Source organism: Chrysemys picta, unplaced genomic scaffold, assembly GCF_011386835.1.
Source record: "Chrysemys picta bellii isolate R12L10 unplaced genomic scaffold, ASM1138683v2 scaf178, whole genome shotgun sequence".
Taxonomy (NCBI): domain Eukaryota; kingdom Metazoa; phylum Chordata; order Testudines; family Emydidae; genus Chrysemys; species Chrysemys picta.
The window spans coordinates 946-18,939 of record NW_027052885.1 but is presented as its reverse complement, the minus strand read 5'-3'; the positions used below and the strand labels follow the sequence as shown (position 1 = coordinate 18,939).

The window sequence follows — 17,994 nt, the reverse complement described above, 5'->3', positions numbered from 1 at the left end:
CAGTTGGGACAATGTGATGTTTTGGGACTGAGAGAACTGGGATTGTTTAGTCTCCAGAAGAGAAGAATGAGGGGGGATTTGATAGCAGCCTTCAACTACCTGAAGGGGGGTTCCAAAGAGGATGGAGCTCGGCTGTTCTCAGTGGTGGCAGATGACAGAACAAGGAGCAATGGTCTCAAGTTGCGGTGGGGGAAGTCCAGGTTGGATATCAGGAAAAACTATTTCACTAGGAGGGTGGTGAAACCCTGGAATGCGTTACCTAGGGAGGTGGTGGAGTCTCCTTCCTTGGAGGTTTTTAAGGCCCGGCTTGACAAAGCCCTGGCTGGGATGATTTAGCTGGGAATTGGTCCTGCTTTGAGCAGGGGGTTGGACTAGATGACCTCTTGAGGTCCCTTCCAACTCTGATATTCTATGATTCTATTCTATGATTCTATGACTAGGGTGACCAGATGTCCCAATATTATAGGGACAGTCCCGATATTTGGGGCTTTTTCTCATATAGGTGCCCATTACCCCCCACCCACTGTCCCGACTTTTCACCCTTGCTATCTGGTCACCCTATTTGGGACAGGGTTTGACTCATGTTCTTACCCCTTCCATTCATCAATGGTCAGTTCATAAATTACAGGACTAAGAACCAGGAAACCTTCATTGATTATATGCAATTACAGGTGTTAATCAGAGCTGAACAAAAGTTTTCATTCAAAAATATCTTGAGGAAATTTGGCCAATTTACAAAAAGAGATTTTGTGTGTGAAAACATTTGGATTTTCTTGAGATTTTTTTTTTTTTGCATTATTACAAAATTTTCAACTAAACCTTTTATTTGGGGGGAGGGGTCCTATGATGTATTGTGTTTTGAGTTCTGTTCTAGTCTATGTAGGTAGCATCTTACACAACACATCACTCAGGATTTCTTCTGCTTTGCCAATTTTGAGCCCTCAGCTTAGTCAAATCGAAGGATTTTCAAAATTGAAAATATTCATTTTGGAAAATTCCAAGTTTTGAAAAGAATAAAAAAATTGAAAATATTTAAAAAATGAAAAATTAGTCCATTTCAGAAAAACAACAGAACAAAAAAAGTCTGACCAGTGAGTAATGCTATGCCCCCCCCCCCCACATGCCATATCTCAGGAACATAGTGTGATTGGGGAGTAGACCCAGAAGAAAGGGTGGAGCTGCCCAGTGAATGAAGAGGTGAAAGTGAAGATCGGGGCCTCAGTACCAGGCTGATAAAATGATACTAGGCCCTGCTCATAGTCCAGATACACCCCGATCTTCCCGGGGTTCCAAGTCAGGGGCAGGAGGGTATCCGGGGAAGTGCAAGCCCGGTAATGGCTCCCACACTGATCCATGGCCCAGATCCTCTCCTCAGGAGCAAAGCTGATCCAGCCCTTCCTCCTGACAGACTCTCCGGCCACCCCCACAGCCCAGGCCCTCCCACCCCCGACGTCTACCTCCCAGGAGTGTCTCCCCGAGGTGAACCCTTCCAAGCCCAGCACGCAGGTTTCACTATCAAATCTCTCGGGGTTGTCAGTCACGTCCTGCTGCAGGCCCCTCCATTTCACAGATCGCCCATTCTCAGAGACCACGAGGCTGGGATGAGCCGTGTCCGGATCCAGAATCACGTTCACTGCAGAGATGGGGCAGAGCATCAGGGGCAGAGCCCAGCCCATCGGGGCTGTTTCCCATCCCCCACCCAGCTCTGTCTTGGCTAGGACACTCTCTGATTTCCAGCCTCTATCGCCCGGGAATCTGCTTCTCTGCCTGTCACTGCAGCTCTCCTCCCAGGCACTAGAGGCAAATAGCTCCCCTGAAAGAGCTGGAGATGCCTCTAGCTCCCATTGGGCCTGTCTGTAACCTCTACAGAGGCCCCAGTGAGGAGAGAGCTCAGGTGTTACACACACGGACGTCATTTCAAACCATTACAAGAACTCAGTAGTCACCTACCACAAAATCTGTGCTGTGGGGCCGCTACCACGTCTCCACAGCTAAGACCGCAACTGAGTCTCCAATCTACGCCTGAGCTGGGAGCCCTCTATTCTAACACCCACAGAGTCATATCACACTCAAATTTGGTAGATTTGGTCTGGGTCTGAGGTAGAATTTTTCTACCAAATTTGAACTGAATTGGCCAAAGGGCTACTGATTGACAACTCCGTAAAAACAGAGATTTCACCAGAGTCCAAAAAGCATTAAGACAATTACCCGCAGCCAGTTAAGGTAATTTACACAGTTTCCTAGATCCCTTCTAGTTCATGAAGTCAATTAACAACAACACAACACATGAGAATTCACCACACGTGTCCAGGAAAACCCCAACTCTGACCCACAATTACAAACTCCTGTAAGCGCCTACCCCCCTGGACTGACAGCGGGTAAGTTCCCAGACTTAGGAGCACTCTGAGTTATCGCAGTTACACTGGAGCGCTGGTGACTCCATAGTTAAGTGTGAGCATTGTGACGAATCTGGCATTTTCATTGACCACACTGCTTTCCCTGTGACTTCTGGCATGTGTGCATCTGCTGGGCAGCAGAGTGGTGCAGGGGGTCTGACATTAAAATACCAGCTTCACTTACCTGCATTTTTTCTGACTTTACTCCAGCCTGAAATCAAACACACCAAGAGGTGAGCACTTCCCGGAGCACGGACTGCTGGCGTAGGACACAGTGTCATATGGGGGGTGGGGGGAAGGGGACACATGGCACTTACCAAGGTCAGCCAGGGATTTCCCTGCAAACAGAGAGACATGGGTGTGCAGTCAGTTCTACAACAGCTCCTGGGTTAGGGAATGTGCCTTTAAAGGACCACTTTGCCCCCTCCACTGTGCTCTCTGCTGGCTTCTTTCTGCCCAGGTCTCCTGGCCTGAGCTCCATCCTCATAGATCTCTCCATGGATCACACCCCCCTTCTTGACATCTTTCCCTCGCTGGGTTCCCATGCCCTGCCCTAGCTGGGCTCACCTGTGGTGTAGTGTCCACACTCCCCATGTGCCTAGAAGCTTGGTGAGGGGCTAGGCCCTGATAACGTGGAAGTGAGGGTTTAATGCGCTAAACCTTGGCTCTGGATGCTGGATCTCAACTCAGGGATCAGCAACATTAGCTGGCTCCTTCTCATTGACTTTGTGCCTCAAAGAGTCAGAGAGTGCTTGGAGACTTTAGGACTCTGCTGAGCCTCTTTTTCCAGGGCATCAGGATCTCCCCACCCCGCCATTCCTTCAAATTCAGTAGCAAAAAGGTACATTGGCACAGGCAGACCCACCAGTTTGGGATATGGACACTCCCCTGTGTGTGTAGTTTAGAGGAAGGGCTAAAATCAGGCTTACGATGGAAACTGAGCAGCAACTTTATCTATGGAGCAGTTACCCCGTTCCATGATTAGTCAGAGCTCCCGGCCGTTTGGTTCCCAGAGCCTCTCCTAACAGACAGTGCAGAGACAGAGGCCAAAGTCTGTCTGACTATGTACAGTGAGAGAAAATCATTCAAGCCTCCTGAGAGCCCAGACATTTACCTCTCTCGTTCTCCAGCTCAGAGCGCAGAATCTCTGGAAGAGAAAAGGAAGAAAGAGGTGAGGTTTCATGCTGTCGCATTAACCAGGTTATTCATTTCCTACTGTTAGTTTGGTGAACTTGTCCCAGGAACTTACCTCTCTCTTTCTCCAGATTAGATTGCAGATCGTCTAAAGAAAGAAGAGATTGAGAGAGGTGAGATTCCAGTGGGTGATGGTCTCTTCTAATACTAGCAAAGAGCTGCTATTTTGCAGAAAATCATAGCTTCATAGAATTTAAGGCCGGACGGGTCGTAGTCTAACCTCCAGTACATCACAGACCTTAGACCCTCACTCAATCACCCCTGTACCATGCCCAAGGCTACGATTTAGTCATGGGTATTTTTAGAGAAAGTTGTGGACAGGTCACGGGCAATAAACAATAAAATTCACCGCTTGTGACCAGTTCAGGACTTATACGAGAAGTACCCCTAAGTAAATCTTAGGGGGGGCCCTGCTGGAGAGGGGGCAGGGCCAGTGGCACCAGCTGCCAGGGGGCCTTTGAGCAGCAGCTGCTGTGGCCGCCCGAGGGACCACTGCTCAGGCAGTCTCTGGGCCAGCCCCACCGGCTGCTGCTCAGATGGTCCCGGGGGCCAGCTGCCCTGGGCCACTCCAGCCGTGGCTGGCAGCCGGTGCAGCTGGCTGTGGGGCTGCCTGAACAACTGGCTGACCTCATTTGAAAAAAGACGTTGAAACACTGGAAAGGATGCAGAAAAGAGCCACGAAAATGATTTGAGGGCTGGAAAAAATGCCTGACAGCGAGAGACTGACTTATAATAATGGGATTATTCACACACTTAAAGTTACACCTGTATCTAGCTGAACTGGGGCCCTGATCGCTCTGGGCCTCAGTTCCCTGAGTGGAAAATGGGATAAGAAAGGGTTACTCACCTTGTACAGTAACTGCAGTGCTTCGAGACGTGTGTTGCTCCACTCTCTGTGTATTCACACCCCTGCGCCTCTCATCGGAGATTTTAGGCAGCCATTTCTGTTCGGCCCACACATACGCTCTCCCCCTCCCATGCATTAGGTCACTACAGCGCTGTGCAGACAAACTGCCCCCAGTTCCTTCTCTACACAGAGCTCATAGGTAAGAGCTCCAAAACAGAGGGGAAGGAGGGCAAGTAGTGGAGCACCCACAGGGGGACACATCTCAAAGAACCACAGTTACGGCACAAGGTGAGTAACCCTTTCTTCTTCTTTCAGTGGGTCTCTATGGGTGCTCCACTCTCGGCGACGCTGCAGCAGTGCCCTGAATGGAGGGGTGGGCTTTCAGAGTCGAGTCTAGTACTGAGCATCAGACACTGGAATAAAATATAGCAGCGGATGCAGGGGTGCCGGAACAGGGGGATCAAGGGGTCAGCCCTCCCCCCACTTTTTGCCATCTGTACGATCAAGTGACGGGAAGGGGGAGAGGCATGAGCAGCAGGTGGGGTCTTGCGGGGAAGGAGGGACAATGCTGGGTTTGGGGGAAGGGTTGGTGTGAGGTCAGGGGTTTGGGGAGAAGAGGTGGCATGAGCACAGGGAGAAGGGGCAGGGGCGGGGCCTCAGGGGGCGGCATGGCACATGGGGTGCAGCCACAATGGGTCAGACCAAAGGTCCATCCAGCCCAGTAGCCCGTCCTCTGACAGTGGCCAATGACAGGTGACCCAAAGGGAATGAACAGACAGGTTATCATCAAGTGATCCATCCCCTGTCACCCAATCCCAGCTTCGGGCAAACAGAGGGTAGGGACACCATCCCTGCCCGTCCTGGCTAATAGTCATTGATGGACCTGTCCTCCATGAATCTATGTAGCTCCCTTTTGAACCCCGTTATAATATTGGCCTTCACAACACCCTCTGGCAAGGAGTTCCACAGGTTGACAGTGTATTGCATGAAAAAATACTTTGTGTTTGTTTTAAACCTGCTGCCTGTTAATTTCATTTGGTGGCCCCTTGTTCTTGTGTTATGAGAAGGAGTAAATAACACTTCCTTATTTACTTTCTCCACCCCACTCATGATTTTATAGACCTCTATCATATCCCCCCTTAGTCGTATCTTTTCCAAGCTGAAAAGTCTCAGTCTTATTAATCTCTCCTCATACGAAAGCCATTCTATGTGGTGGTGAATGCACCAGTTCCAGAGTTTCACTGCCTTGGTACAAAGGGAAGGTGAGCTTGCTCTTCTCTAGTGATTTATGTAAAACATACATGCAATGTTGCCTATAATCTTTATATGCTTGCCCCGATCAGTGGTAAGACATGTGAACAAGCTTTCCTGACTGCTCTGAGTTCCAGTAAGTACATATGCAATGTGGATTCGAAGGGGAACCATTTGCCTTGAATAGCATGGGTGACCAGTTGGGCTCCCCATCCCAATAGGTATGCGTCTGTTGTCATTATTAACATTGGGGGTGGTTGAGTGAAGGGCACTCCTGAGCAGACATTGTGAGACTCTTTCCACAAGTCAAGGGAGTTTTTGAATGTTGAGGGCATCAATAGAAGTTTGTTTAAGCTGTGTGTGCTTGGTATGTATCCTGTACTGAACCACCACTGAAGTCAGTACATGTGTAGTCTCACGTGATTTATTACGAAGATGCCTGCCACCATGCATCCCAGTAGTTGAAGACCATTTCTGACCAAGGTCTGAGGGTTGGCCTGTCCGTTAGAGATCAAGTTATCTATGGTGTTGAACCTGCATAACGGGAGGAAGGCTTTGGCCTCTGCTCCATCGAGGTAGGCCTCTATGAATTCCAGACGTTATACTGGAGTTAATATGGTCTTTTGGATGTCTACTTATAGAGCCAGTTGGAGGAATAGGTCCATAGTCTTTTGTGGGGGAGTCAAAGCATCATCAAAGGAGCATGCCTTTGCTTTACAAATCTGTCGAGTGATCTTAGATCCAGAACGTGTCTCCAATCACTATTGTTTTTCAGTATCAGTATTTTTATTTTTTAATTTATTTTATTTTATCTGGAAGTACTTGGAGTTGAAGCCCTTCCCTCTGTGTTGAGTAGGAACTATAGCACCTCGGTTCAGAAGATAGCTTGTTTCCTGATGTAAAAGCTACTCATGAGAAGGGTTCCTGAGGAGGGTCGGGGGGAGGGGTAGGCAGGAGTGAGGGCGGTAAAATGGATCAAATATCCTGTGGAGATGATCTCCAAAACCCATTTGATCCCAGTTTTGATTAAAAAGAGTAAGGCCGCTGCCAAAGTAGTGGTGATGTTTGGGTTTTTGCAGCAAATTAAAATGGGGGTGGTAACTCGGGGCCTCAAATAACACATCAAAATTCATGCATAGATGCAGATGGCTGTGATGTTGATCATTGTGGAGCAGTTGATCTTCGCTTTTGTAGTCATTGTGTTTTCTGTTGGGGTTCATAATGCTCTGGGGGGGGGGGAGAAAATTGATCAGGCCGGGATCTCTGTGTCATCTGTGATTTATTATATCTTCTTTTTTGTGCAGGTGCATAAATTCTCAGTGAATGCAAAGTGGCTCTAGAGTCTTTTAGTATGTGGAGGGATTCATCCATTTTCTCTGCAAATGATTTGGATCCTTCCAATGGAAGGTCCTCCACAGTAGACTGGACTTCCCTTGGAAAGCCAGAAAGGTGAAGCCAGGAAGCCCTCTGCATGCCCACTGCTGTTGAGATGAAGCAAGCAGCTGTGTCAGCGGTATTTAGAGAGGGGCCTGCAACAATGTCCTTGCAAGAACCTGACCCTCAGTAGTGATCACCTGAAACTGCTGGGAGATGGTCAATGAAGGCGTTTAATGTAGAATAACTGATATGGTTGTATTTTGCCATAAGAGCTTGGTAATTAGCCATCTTAAATTGCAGGCTCACCTAAGAATATGATTTTCAAGTTGTTTTAAGTTCTTGTCACAGGGTGTTGATTTAGAACAGTGCTGTCTGCCACGATCATTTACAGCATAGATGACAAAGGAGTTTGGGAATGGGTGGGAAATAAAAAATCCGAGTCTTTAGAGGGAACAAAGTATTTTTATCCGCTCTCTTGCATGTGGGATGTACCGTGCCACATAGTCTTTGCTGGGTCCAGCAATGCCTCGTTAATAGTGAGTACACTACAGGCTGATGATGAAGTGTGTAGGATGTGAAGCAGCTTGTGTTGCAACACCTTGACTAGAGAATCCACTTCTCTCTTGCTGAAGTCTTGAAATGGTTTGAAGTCTTTTGCCAAAGTTGGTGGGGGAGGCATAACAGCTTCATCAGGAGAGGATGAAGAGATGTTAGTCACTGGAGTAATCCCTTTGTCTAATCTCACTGCCTGTTCCTGAAAGTTCTTCTCCCGTGGATCAGGAGATCCAGACAGAGAAGCAGTAAGAAATTGCCTTTTCCTAAGAGCAACAGTAGTGGGAGTCTTTTGCACTCTGATAAATGGCCAGTGGTGTTGTTCTGGTCTTCTGCAGAGCTGAAGTACTCGGTATCGAGGGTCTAGAGCACTCTATCGGAGATGACCTAGAGGAGCTGGTTCTCTCTCTACCACCCCTTTCCCCCCCATGGTACCGAACTCCCATAGCCTGTGCCCTTTGGGTATTTTAGGCTTACTAGTGGTACCAGTACCCGAGGAGCCAGTCGTCTCGTGGGTATCCAGTTGTAGATCAGTCAGTACCAAGGTGGTTGATCTTGTTGGGGATCATGTCTTTGGGGTAGATTCTCTACCCAATGACGTGTAGCCTGCTTTTTTGTGGCTTTTTGAGAGGAATCCAAAAGTTTCCTCTTCAAAGCTGCCATAGAGTGTTGAGCCGAGGAAGTAGATGGATTCGGCCACTTTGGGGACTGTTGTATGGAGTGGTCCCAGGGCCAGGGTCAGAGGCTGATCCAAGTGAACTTTCCATCATTAGTAGTCATAGTTTTAGTTCAAGGTTATTCCTAGCCCTTGATTTTAATGTCAGGCAGAAAGTACACTTTTACGGCATGTGTGACTCTCCAAGACAGCGAATGCAGTGGGAATGTACATCACTGCCTGGAATTGCTTCTCGGCAGTAGAAGCAACACTTAAATCTGGAAGAGCCAGGCGTACCTTGTCCAGGTTTCACTTCCCCAGAGGGAGGAGACAAGAAAGAACTAAGGACAGGGAGTTCGCTAGTCTTATAACAAAATAAAGAGGGGGGATTATTTTATTGGGGTTTTTTTGTTTTTTGTTTTTTTTAAGGAAGCAGAAGGGGAGTATTAACACTAACTGACTGAAACGCAATGAATGAACACTAATAACGCGAAACAGAAAGTAAAATACAGATGAGGCATTCTCAAATCGGAGGCTGCTGAGGCTCCGTCTCAGGTCAAGGCGGTTGAGAAGGAGCTGAGGGCAGTTTGTCCGTGCAACGCTCTATAGCCCTACTGCAGGGCACGAGACAGGGACAGCGTCTGTGGGGGCTGAACGGACATGGCTCCTAAAATCTCTGATCTGAGGCGTAGGGGACACGAATACACCTGCAGTGGAGCATGCACAGGGACACTACTCCAAGAAGAATGATACTTCCTTCCTCCCACCCTTTGTCTTATCTATTTAGCCCTTCAGGCCTTGTGCCATGTGTCTCTGCACCGTCGAGCTCAACAGGGCCTTCAGTTCTATTGTAACATCACCCATAATAATAATAATAATAATGACAGGTTTCAGAGTAGCAGCCGTGTTAGTCTGTATCCGCAAAAAGAAAAACAGGAGTACTTGTGGCACCTTAGAGACTAACAAATTTATTAGAGCATAAGCTTTCGTGGACTACAGCCCACTTCTTCGGATGCATCCGAAGAAGTGGGCTGTAGTCCACGAAAGCTTATGCTCTAATAATTTTGTTAGTCTCTAAGGTGCCAATAATAATAATGTAACTCTGCTCACCTCATGAAAGGGCAAGCCGGAGAGATTAGAAAATGAGGAGAGGTGCAGAGATCTTCCTTCCTGCTGACAGAGTCAAGGACGTGTTGAACTAGATTTGATTCTTTGCAACTAGCTGTGTAACCCACTGGCGATGTTAGTTAAAGTCCCCTGTGGGTCAATCCACAGAGAATACAAGTTGTTACAGCCCCTAGCAGTGGTGAACTGCACCTTTCAGAGGATCTGGCCTGAGCCAGTTGGAACCCGTTGTCATTACGCACAGGCTCACGTCAGGCAGTGCTGACTGTGGGGTACTGGAGACTGTGTTAAGATGACGAGCTATCGTCTTAAGTGTGAGGGGCTCCTGGTCCTGCTTGAAGGCTGGGGGGGCTCTGTAGGGAAGTGTCAGTGGGTGATCTGGGGCTTAAGAACATAGGAACAGCCAGACCAGTGGGCCAGCTAGTCCAGTGTCCTGTCTTCCAACAGGGGTCAGTGCCAGAGGCTTTAGTGGGAATGAACAGAACAGGTCAAGTATCCAGTGACCCATCCCCATCCAGTCCCAGCTTCTGGCAGTCAGAGGTTTAGGGACTCCCAGAGCACGGGGTTGAATCCCTGACTATCTTGGCCACGGATGGACCTGTCCTCCAGGAACTTATCTAGCTCTTTTTTGACCCCAGTTATATTTTTGGCCTTCACAACATCCCATGGCAACAAGTTCCACAGGTTGACTCTGTATTGGTCGAAGAAGTACTTCCTTTTGTTTGGGTTAAACCTGCTGTCTAATCATTTACCTGGTAACCCCTGGTTCTTGTGTTTTGGGAAAGGGTAAATAACACTTCCCTAATCACTGTCTCTAAACCACTTTTATAGAATTCTATCATATGCCCCCTTACTCGTCTCTTTTCTAAACTGAACAGACCCAGTTTTTTTAATCTCTCCTCATATGAAAGCTGTTCTATACCCTTAATAATTTTTGTTGACCTTTTCTGTACTTTTTCCAATCTAATATATTTTTTTGAGATGGGATGACCAGAACTGCACGCAGTATTCAAGATGTGGGCGTACCAGTGATTTATATAGTGGCATTGTAATATTTCTGTCTTATTACCTACCCTTTCCTAGTTGTTCCTAACATTCTGTTCACTTTTTTGAGTGCATCTGCACATTAATTGGATGTTTTCAGAGAACTATTCACAATGACTCCAAGACCTCTTTCTTGAGTGGTAACAGCTAATACAAACTCCACCATTTTGTATGTAGTTAGGATTATACTTTCCAATGTCATTACTTTGCATTTATCAATACTGAATTTCATCTGTGAATTTCAGCCCATTTTGTGAGATCTCTTTGTAACTCTTTGCAGGGAGCTTTGGATTTAACTCTCTTGAGTAATTTTGTATAATCTGCAAACTTTGTCACTTCACTGTTTACCACATCTCCAGCAGCCGGTGTGCAAAGAACCAGCCTAGACAAGGAGGGGAAGAGTTGTGCTCCTCTGCCTTCAACTCACAGACTTTACGGCCAGAAGGGACCATCATGATCATGTAGTCTGACCTCCTGCACAATGCAGGCCACAGAACCTCACCCACCCACTCCTGTAATAGACCCAGAACCGCTGGCTGAGTTACTGACATCCTCAAATCATGATTTTAAAGATTGCAGGTCACAGAGGCTCCACCATTTACACTAGTTTAAACCTGCAAGGGATCCATGCCCCATGCTGCAGAGGAAAGCAAACAAAAAAGAAAAAAACAGGGTCTCTGCCAATCTGATAGAGGAGAAAAGTCCTCCCTGACCTCAGATATGGGGTCTCTTTGTTTTTGGTGTTGTAGTAATTGGGCCTGCAAATTTACCCTAATTATGAGCTCAACTGTGAGACAGGAGTGAAAGCTCACAAAATGTCACAATAACGTATAACAGTGAATGTGGAGGGGAAAAGGGGAGTGAGACTGAATTAATCCAAACAAAAATCCCTCCTGCTATAACTCAAAGACTGTGTTAAGATCATGCCTGGTAAACAAGAGAAATATGGGATCAGAAATCAGTGAAACAAAATTTGTCAGAAATTAGGCCTAATTGGTGGACAAAAGAATGAGCGGACGGACTATTCCACCCCATACTCCATTTTGGGTTCTTCAAAAAGATTTTGGCGGGAATACGTTTGAACAGACGCAGGGTACTGCTATTCCGTCTGACTGAAAGAACGGGGAGGAGTGAGCTTTGCTGTCATGGCTGCCACTCCTCCCTCCCCTGGAACCCCAGGTCTTCTTCAGCCTAATCCTGCGAGATGCCCTGACCAGACCAGGCCAGAGAGAGGGACCCAGAAGGCAATGCCACTTCCACCAGCTCTGGCTGACTCCTGAATACCACCGGCAATGTGATGTCTGCCCCAGCCAATGTGTCTTTTTCCTTCTCTTCCCTGTTGCTCTCCTTTTTCTTTATAAGAAGAATCTGGCTTAGCTGGCTAAAAAAAACGTATTTTGCAGCACTGCTGTGATCCTGCGACCAGAGAGGCAGATAAAAGCTATGCCCCAAACAGCCCAACGCTGGTGTGATTTTTCCAGAGTGGCTAATCAAACTATGGGCTGGGTTGCATTTCTCCGCAGTGAGGCTGCCAGCGAGAGTCAGCACCAGAACAGAAGCTGCATTTTCTCTCTTTGCTACTCTTCTTTCTCTCTGTTGGGAAGAGGTGCCAGCATCAAAAGAAAGGAGCATCACACGCTGGACAGAGGCAAAGGTGGGACAACTGGGGTGACAACTCTGCAGCCAGGGAGAGAAGGAACTGACTCCCTCCCGGGGTCACACCCCATATTAATCAAAAACTTCTTTTATTGTGAATGATGATTTACAGTTTAATATTTTCCTAAGTGAGTATTTGATGTTACTGTCTAGTCTATCATCACTCCACACTTTCTAGTATAGTATTGTTCCTGCCAAATTTGGGGGGGTTTTCTTCATTAAGTTTAAAATATAAGATTAACTCCATGGTGCTGGTTTGCCTCTGCCTCTCCTCATGGTAGGCATAGCCTAGCCAAGCCATGGGTCATTGCCCAGTTCAAACTTCTACTTCTCTACTAACGTCTTCTCCTTTCTCCAAAAAGGACACTTATTCCCATCTTTAACACCGTCTAAGAGACTCTCAGCCATGGTCGGGGTCTGGGGAGGGGCAGGTTCCTTCTAAACTCTTTCACTGAAGGCAAAGGGAACAGGGGATGTCATTAAAACAAAAGTCTTGTGCAAGACTTTACATTTCAAATGCTTTACCTGTTTTTCCTTCTTTTCTGTATTTTTAATGAGAGGTTAAAAGATTTGTAATGGTGTGTTTGCCATGGTACAAAGCAGGCTGAGGTCTCTGGATACCAAACCCCCAAGGTGTCTAACTCTGTTTAATATTGGACAGTGACATGTTGTGTTGTCGTCTTTAACTGTTTGTTCCATCTAACTTACTACAACCATGTCGGGATTCTGGATTCCAGGCAATTATGTCATGTTACGTGACAAGCACACATGCACTTGCTGGAAGCGTGCAGCTAACTTCTCTGGGTATGTGCTGGGGGCGTAACACTCATCAGCAGGAACTCAGACACGGAAGTTCCCACTTCAGTCCCCAGGGTGTTGGCCAGAAGGGCAGTTATCACATTCATGGGGGCTTATCCAGTGTTCGTATTGATTGGGACAGAGAAAGTACATAATCGACTGGTGCATGGGTCACAGGTTCCCCCTGTCCCGTTCCACAGAGGAGAGGAGCTGTTACAGCCCCAGCCAGAGAGCCTGGCTCTGCGAATTGGCTCACAGGGGGGCCTGTAACACACTCACCAGTGGGTCACATCCACAAGCCTGTTTTTTAATTTGTTATTAATAATAACGATAGTAGTAACAATAGACACTCACGTATCTGTTTCTTCAGTTCAGCTTGCTGAGTGTCTAGAGGGGTCACGTTTACAGGGATCTCACTCCTGTTCATGAATGTCACTGGGCTGTAATTCCTAAGGCCCGGTGCACGGATAGCATTTGTAGCTATGGCGGTTGGGGGGGGTGATGTTTTACCCAGATAGTTATAGTGGTACAACCCCCTAGTGTGGATGCAATTACACTGGGACAAAGGTGCCTCATACCATTATAGCGTCTCCCCCTCCCCAATGGCAGTAGCTCTACTGGGGTAAGCGCCTTCATCCTGCTATAACTGCATCCACACCAGCAACCTGTGCTGCTTTCTTTCCATATCCTGGTGGGGTCACAGCGACACCGTGTTTGGATGTAGACAAGGACTAAGATTAAGGGGGTGGACGGTGCCATCCCCCATAGCCCTACATGCTGTCAGTGCCCTTTCAGTCTAACTAGCCTCACCAATCCCCAGGGAACCCCATAAGTCTTGCTGGATGTGGGAGGGACCTTGATGAATAGCTCCTGCTCCTCGTTGCCTGCAAGCAGGCCTGTTCGATACACGGACGTTAGCAGGTAGCTTGGGCAATGGATGAGCTGCGGAGCTGGGTCTCGGGAGACTTGGTCTCTATTCCCAGCTCTGCCACTGACTTGCAGGGTATCCTTGGGCAAGTCCTTTCCCTGCTTTGTGCCTCAGTTTCCCCCTGCTCTTCATGTGCCTGCCCTAATTAGATTATAAACTCATTGGGGCCAGGACTGTCTCCCCATAGGTGTGTGGGGTGCTCACAGGTGCGAGTGTGATACAAGTGACTATACAGATTCATGCCCAGTTTTCCGGGTCTCGTTCCTGCTTCAGACGGAGTGATCCCGACACTCACTGAGCACCTAGGGTCAGGTTCTTTCTATTCTACAGTGAGACCCAAAGGAGCGACTCTACATCTGGCGCTTCTCAGGTCACACCCAGAGTCGTGGCTCATCCAGGATCCCCACCCCAGGGTGAGTTCAGCTCCTCTCTGCCATTGCTCACTCCCTCTCCCGCCGGCCCTCTCACTGACGTCACCCAAATCTCTCTTCCTGGCACGGGACGGAAGCCCCCCGACAACCTTCTCTGAATTCAGGAGACCCTCGCTCCGGTTCCACAGCACCCCTTCCCCTCGGCCACCCTACCTTTCGCTCTGTGCTGCTTCCAGAAGCAGTAACTGGCCAAGAGGGTGAGAAAAACCACACCAGCCAGGGTCACCGACAGAGCCAGCTGGCAGGGAGAGGTCCTTGGGAGGAACACATCTGCAAGGCAAAGTTGCATTGATTTGAACCCAGACAGAGTGGATGTGGCAGCAACAGGAGTGAGGGGAGCCCGCAGCATCCTGCAGTGGTCTGGGAGGATCTCACAGGCATCTTTGGTCAGGCTTTTGAGAGATGAGAAGTGGCTCCTCCCATGAGGCTGACGGGAGCCCAAGCTTTGGCCTGGTCACTGAACTTGGCTAGGCCCTGGCTACACTGCAGATAGGCCGTCTGCTGTGAGAGCTTCTGTTCTGCTGGGGCCGAGCACGCTGGCCGTGCTGGGCTTGGACCTGCTCACGTCTGGCCTTAGGGGTGGGCCGCCTGGGAGACTGCCCAGGGCACTGTCAGAGGAGCTCGCTGCCAGCCAGCACGAGAGCGCAGCAAACTCCCAGAGGCACCGTGTGAGGGGCACCAGATTTCTCCTGCTTCCTCCTGGCAGAGGAAGGTGGTGGAGCCGCGATGCACAGATACTGCTTGTGCCCCCTACATTCTTCCATGCCCCCCTAGGGGGCTGTGTGGGAGGGGGCAGAGCAAGGAACAGTGCCAGGGCCCCCTGCATCCAGGTCACTTTCCCCATCTGGGCTGTGCTGTGGGGCATCAGGAGCTGCTGCTCTTTGCCCTCCCCATACCCAGCCCAGGGGAGGAAAGTGACTTGGATGCAGAGAGCCCTGACATTACTCCTCGCTCCCCCCTCACAGCCCCCCAGGGGGCACGAGGAGCAATGCGAGCGAGGAGTTGGAGCGGGGAGAGAGCAGCAATGCCAGCTGCCCCTTGCATCCAGGTCACTTTCCCCACCTGCGTGCAGGAAGGGAGTGCAGGGGCTAAGAAAGAAGGGATGCAAAAGGGGGCTGGGGAGAAGGGGGTGCAGGGGTTGGAGCACAGGTGTGTTGCTGAGGTTAGGGGTGAAGGGGTACAGTGCAGGGGTTGGGGTGCAGGATGGGAGTGCAGGGCTTAGCTGCAGAGGGGGTTCAGAAAGGTTTAGCAGGGAATGTGGAATAGGAGAAGAGAAGGGGTTCAGAAGGTGGTTGGGGACAAGGGGCGCAAGAGAGTTAGGGGAGAAGGTGGCACAGTGCAGGGATTGGGGTGCAGGAGGGGAGTACAGGGAGATAGGGAAGAAGGGGTGCAGTAGGGAGTTGGGCAGAAGGGCTGCAGGGGTTAGGGACACAGGATGGGGTTCAGAGGTTGGGGAAAGGGGGGGAAGGGCAGGGATTATAAGAGAAGGGTTCAGAAGGGTTTAGGGGAGAAGGGGCACAGGGGGATGGGGAGAAGGGGGAGCAGGAGGGGTTGGGGAGACGGGGTTTTTCATTAGTATTGTTATTGTGTATTTTACAAATAGTTTCACACACACACACACGTCTCAGATTAGAAGTGTGAAATCCCACTCAGTTTGATCAGTGAGCACCACCTCTCAGCTACTCAGCACTAGCACAAGATGGGTCCATCTCCCCCGTCTGCCTGGTTCCCTCCTTCCCTTACTCTAGTCTTGGAGCATGCAGAAACCAAAGTAAGGGCAGCAACACACCCTCTGCCATGCCTCCCTTATTACTGCGCTGCTGCTGTCGGGGGCACTGCCGTCAGAACTGGTGCCCCAGCCAGCACCCGCTGCTCTCTGGCTGGCCAGCCAGGGCTACATTCTGAGCCCCAGAACCTCGTTCAATACAAATTAAGCACTGGGAAGAGGTAGTGGGATCCTGGGGCTGTGGGGAGCCAGGAGAGCCCGTGAAGGCCAGGGGCAATGGGAGGGCAGCCACAGGGGTCGGGGCAATAGGGGTCACTGCATCCATAGGGGCCAGGGTGCCAAAATACAAGGTCACCCAGGGTGCCATTTTCCCAAAGGCTGGCCCTGGACCTGCTATGTGCATCGTTGCTGTTCTCTCTTGGCCGAGACGGGGGTTGAGGACAGAGCAGGACAGGTTCTGGTTCGAAGCGTCTCTTATAACAGCAGCAGTGTGAGTATCAAACAGCCGGTCAGCCTGCTGGGATATTTTCTCCATCACTGGTGCTAGTCGCTGCCCGCTGAGGTCTCTCCACAGCACTTGGGGCTTTGGATACCATCCGGCCGATTCACACACCATGTGGATCCCTCCATCCTGATATCCATCGACAGAAAGGTGAGGGGTGGAGCCCAGGCCTGGAGGGGAATGGAGTGAACCTGTGTCATTGCTACACCCTGGGCCCACCAGAGAACTGCTCTGGTGCAGACTGGAGTGTGGGCCTGTGGCAGTGGGAGTCCCAGCGGTGTAGCAGTGTCCTCCCTCACCATGAGGTTACACATACAGATCTACCACATGATGAGTAGATCACACACAAAGCGCCCGTCACCCCCTGTGGCCGCACGGACCTCAGGGTATCCATCCCACAGTTCATAGACACGGTGCTACCTAGAGTTTTTCTATCAGCTCCCGGAAGCAGAGGCCTCAGGGAGATTTCCACAAACTTTCTCAGTGCCCAAGGAAATTGTGGGAGAAGGGGTCACACCCCCTGGGATGAGCAGCCGCATCTGGGGCATGTCTCCTGGAGTTCAGGGGAAACAGGTGGGGCCTGATCCTTGCTCAGACAAATGCCCCAGCAGCTGAGGGGTGGAGAAGCTGGACATGGAGCTGGTTACTCCAGTGGGTATGAGGAGTTGGCAGGCAGGTGCATCGATCCCATTAACAGCCAGCCTCGTTCCCTAGCGCTCCGGTGCCTTTCCTGTGAGAGGTGACTAGTCTGAGCACACCGGAACTGTGGGGGTGGGGGTGAGACACACCATTGACCAGTGCTCACTGGTGCTGGGAAGGGCAAACAACAGCCTGTGCTACTGACCAGCCACCTCCAGTTCCAACGCAGCTTCTTCGTAAAAGGTGGGTGATTGGAAGAGGCAGCCGTAAGTCCCTTCATCAGAGGGGGTGATGTTGTGTATCCTCAAGGAGACAGTCCCATTCGCAATACCGTCCTTCAGTAGCTTCGTCCTGCTTCGATACGGTGCGGTCTGCTGGCCAGCCTGATCTCTCCCATCCCGATAGAGATGGACAACTGCAGACAACGTGGATCGGAACCAGCGCACCTCCATGCTCTCGGCGCTCATGCTGGGGGAGAGGTGACAGGGTAACAGAGCATCTTCTCCCACAAGGACCCTGATGGGGCGATCGGGTCCAATCACCTTGAAACTCTTTGTAGAAGGAACCAGGAGAAAAGAAGCTGTAGCCAAAGTGGAACTAGGAATACATCATGGCGATGGAAATGGGAATTTACTGTAATATTTTTATCAGCAATGTGTGTCTCTATGTCAGCCTCTGCATTGTTGTCCCCTGAATGCACAAGGGTTCCATTGCCTCTCCAGGCAGATGGAAGGCATGGGGTGTCTGAAATATGTTGCCTCCTGGTTCCAGACCAGAATAATTAAAATGAACTGAATACAACCTGCACCTGTGAATGCAGGACCCAGCCTGGAAGAGAAAAAGGAAGAGCCGGGACTGGGACATCATCACGTA

General features: G+C 49.7%; 1 protein-coding gene across 1 annotated transcript; it reads right to left on the bottom strand.

Moving 5' to 3' along the window:
• Positions 1-1,130: 1,130 nt before the first annotated feature.
• Positions 1,131-17,701, bottom strand: LOC135978237 (butyrophilin subfamily 3 member A3-like; the record flags this gene model as incomplete). Its single annotated transcript, XM_065579242.1, has 9 exons — positions 1,131-1,633; positions 2,581-2,607; positions 2,714-2,734; positions 3,511-3,543; positions 3,646-3,678; positions 13,250-13,282; positions 14,408-14,524; positions 16,371-16,652; positions 17,327-17,701. Coding segments are annotated over 9 exons (1,424 nt in total), but the record flags the coding sequence as incomplete, so codon positions are not given.
• Positions 17,702-17,994: the final 293 nt, after the last annotated feature.